Below are 2713 nucleotides of genomic sequence, written 5' to 3'. Positions count from 1 at the left end.
AAAAAAAAAAAAAAAAAAAAAAGCAGGCTTTAACCAGCTTTCGGTTACTGTACGTTAGGTGTTAGAAATTGGGTGCTCAGAAATTAGGATCACTCAGTTTTTAGGATCAGATAGAGTTCATATCTCGTCAGCTCCCAATAAAACCCTAGTACTGAGACCAGATCATGAGTATATCTTTGTATGTAAATGAAGTTTATAATGATTTTTTTGTTAACTTTAGGATTACAGATACTTTTTACACTATTACAAAATGTTGCACAAGAGGAAGCTGCAGCACAGAGTTTTTATCAAACTTATTTTTGTGACATTCTTCAGCATATCTTCTCGGTTGTGACCGACACCTCACATACTGCAGGTAAGAGCTGAAAATCACTAAATTACTAAGTGTTTTGTTTTATTTTTAATTAATTAATATGTCTCTTCTATTCAACAGGTCTAACAATGCATGCATCAATTCTTGCATATATGTTTAATTTGGTTGAAGAAGGAAAAATAAGTACACCACTAAATCCTGGAAATCCAGTTAACAACCAAATGTTCATTCAAGACTATGTGGCTAATCTCCTTAAGTCTGCATTCCCTCATCTACAAGAGTAAGTTATTGTATTACTGTTAATATATGGGTATGTATGGGTAGGTATGTACACGTGAGTCTAGGTTGAGGACCAGAGGCATCTATCCTCTTGGAGTTTTTCAGGCAGTTGGGAGCCTACTGATATGGGTGCTGGGGTTCTAATTTGGATTCTTGGGAAGAGAGTATGAGCTTTTCCCTACTAAGACATCTCTCCAGTATGGTTTTTTATATTTAGTTTAGATGTGGATACATATGGGTATCTGTACATGTGGATAGGTCAGAGGGCAAGATGACAGTTCTTTTCCTGATTTCCAGTAATGGATTCTAGGCCGCCAGGCCTTATTATTATTATTGCAAGTACCTTTACAGGCTGAATCATCTGGTTCTACGTAGAAGTTTTTATTTTGATAGATGTTCTGGGGAGAAACAAATTGTTTTAAAAATAGCACTTTAGATGGTTTTTAAAGATTAATTTTTGTTTTGATTTGCAGTGCTCAAGTAAAGCTCTTTGTAACAGGACTTTTCAGCTTAAATCAGGATATTCCTGCTTTCAAAGAACACCTAAGGGATTTCTTAGTTCAAATAAAGGTACATATTTAAGTTTTTTATTTCTTTGTTTTGACTTTTTAAAACAGGATTCCTGGCTGGCTTAAACTTTGTATGTGTTCATGCGTCTACATCTGTGTATAGTGAAAGTCATCAAGAATGCTGCCTGTTCTTTTGAGAGCAGGACTAACTATCCAGCAAGGGTGCTCTTGTCTCAAGGGTGTTTTGCTTTTTGTGTTTGTTTATTTTTGTTTTGTTTTTTGAAGACAAGGTTTCTCTGTGTAGCCCTGGCTGTCCTGGAACTCACTCTGTAGACCAGACTGGCCTCGAACTTAGAAATCCGCCTGCCTCTGCCTCCCAAGTGCTGGGATTAAAGGCATGCACCACCACCACCCGCCGAGCTCAGTACTTTTAACCACTTTCCTAGCCCCCCCAACCCTTAACCCTTAACCCCAGCCCTCTAACCCTAACCGTAACCCCATCTTTAAGTTTTTATAAGTGTGCACAAAATTTAAATTATATTCTTATGTATATAACAGGCAAGCATTCTGTTGCGCTACATTCCAACTTTTACCTTTACTCCCTTGCGCTGCCCCTTTTCTTGTTCCTGGATAGTTTCTCTGTGTAGCCCTGGCTGTCCTGAAACTCAGTCATTGAAGTAGCCTGGCCCTGGACTCAGCAATCTGCCTTTCGAGTGCTGGGATCACAGGCATACTACTACCCTAACCCAGATACCATACATTTTAAAAGGTCTAATAAGCACATTGATGACCCACTTGGAAGCTTTTTTATAATAACCTTTTGATTCTATTGATGTTAAGGCAATGCCCATTCAAATTTTGGGGAGAGTTCACTATTTTGCTTTTGGTTATTAGCCATTTTACCATTCTTGCCTTTTTTTCTGAGACAGCTTCTTAGTGTGTTGCCTATGCTTGGTGCAAACCTGTTGAGTTTAAACAATCCACCAGCAGCGGTTTCCTCAGTGCTGTGAATGTGTTTGTGCACCACCACTCGAGTCATCTCAGATAATTCTTGAAAAGAAATGCTATGTTCTTGGAGAACAAGCTTGGTGGTTTGTACACAAACACCTATTTAAGACAGTATGCTGAGAAATGTCAGAAGATCATGTATTACAAGGCATTTGAGTTCTGAATGGTTTGAAGACCATGTCACTGTTTGATTATTTTAGCTATAATTTCCATGATCATGTTCCATGTTAAGATTATTTAATGCTGGGCAGTGGTGACACACGCTGTTAATCCCAGCCCTTGGGAGGCAGATGCAGGCGAATTTCTGAGGTCAGCCTGGTCTACAGTGTGAGTTCCAGGACAGCCAGTGCTAAACAGAGAAACCCTGTCAAGAAACCCTTTTAAGACTACCACTTAAAAGTTTTGTATTTAATTTAGCTTATAAGTCTACTAATAAATTTCATGTAAAATGAAAGTGGCAAAATAACAAATGTCCACCAACCCCAGAGGCAACTTGAAGTTTTACTATATTTGATATTTCAATTGTCTGTGTTCATAGGAGTTTGCAGGTGAAGATACATCGGATCTATTTTTGGAAGAAAGAGAAACAGCCCTTCGACAGGCT

At 38.4% G+C, this 2713-nt stretch overlaps 1 protein-coding gene across 1 annotated transcript in view; it reads left to right on the top strand.

Annotated features, from left to right (window-relative positions):
- The window catches only part of Xpo1 (exportin 1), a 46871-nt gene that overhangs the window by 38273 nt on the left and 5885 nt on the right, over positions 1-2713 (top strand). The window contains exons 22-25 of the mRNA XM_031342298.1: positions 221-355; positions 434-593; positions 1066-1162; positions 2648-2710. Of these exons, the coding sequence (XP_031198158.1) occupies positions 221-355; positions 434-593; positions 1066-1162; positions 2648-2710 (455 nt within the window). The remainder of the gene's footprint in view (positions 1-220; positions 356-433; positions 594-1065; positions 1163-2647; positions 2711-2713) is intronic.

This window comes from Mastomys coucha, unplaced genomic scaffold (genome assembly GCF_008632895.1).
Source record: "Mastomys coucha isolate ucsf_1 unplaced genomic scaffold, UCSF_Mcou_1 pScaffold22, whole genome shotgun sequence".
Classification (NCBI taxonomy): domain Eukaryota; kingdom Metazoa; phylum Chordata; class Mammalia; order Rodentia; family Muridae; genus Mastomys; species Mastomys coucha.
This window is presented reverse-complemented; position numbering and strand designations above follow the sequence as displayed.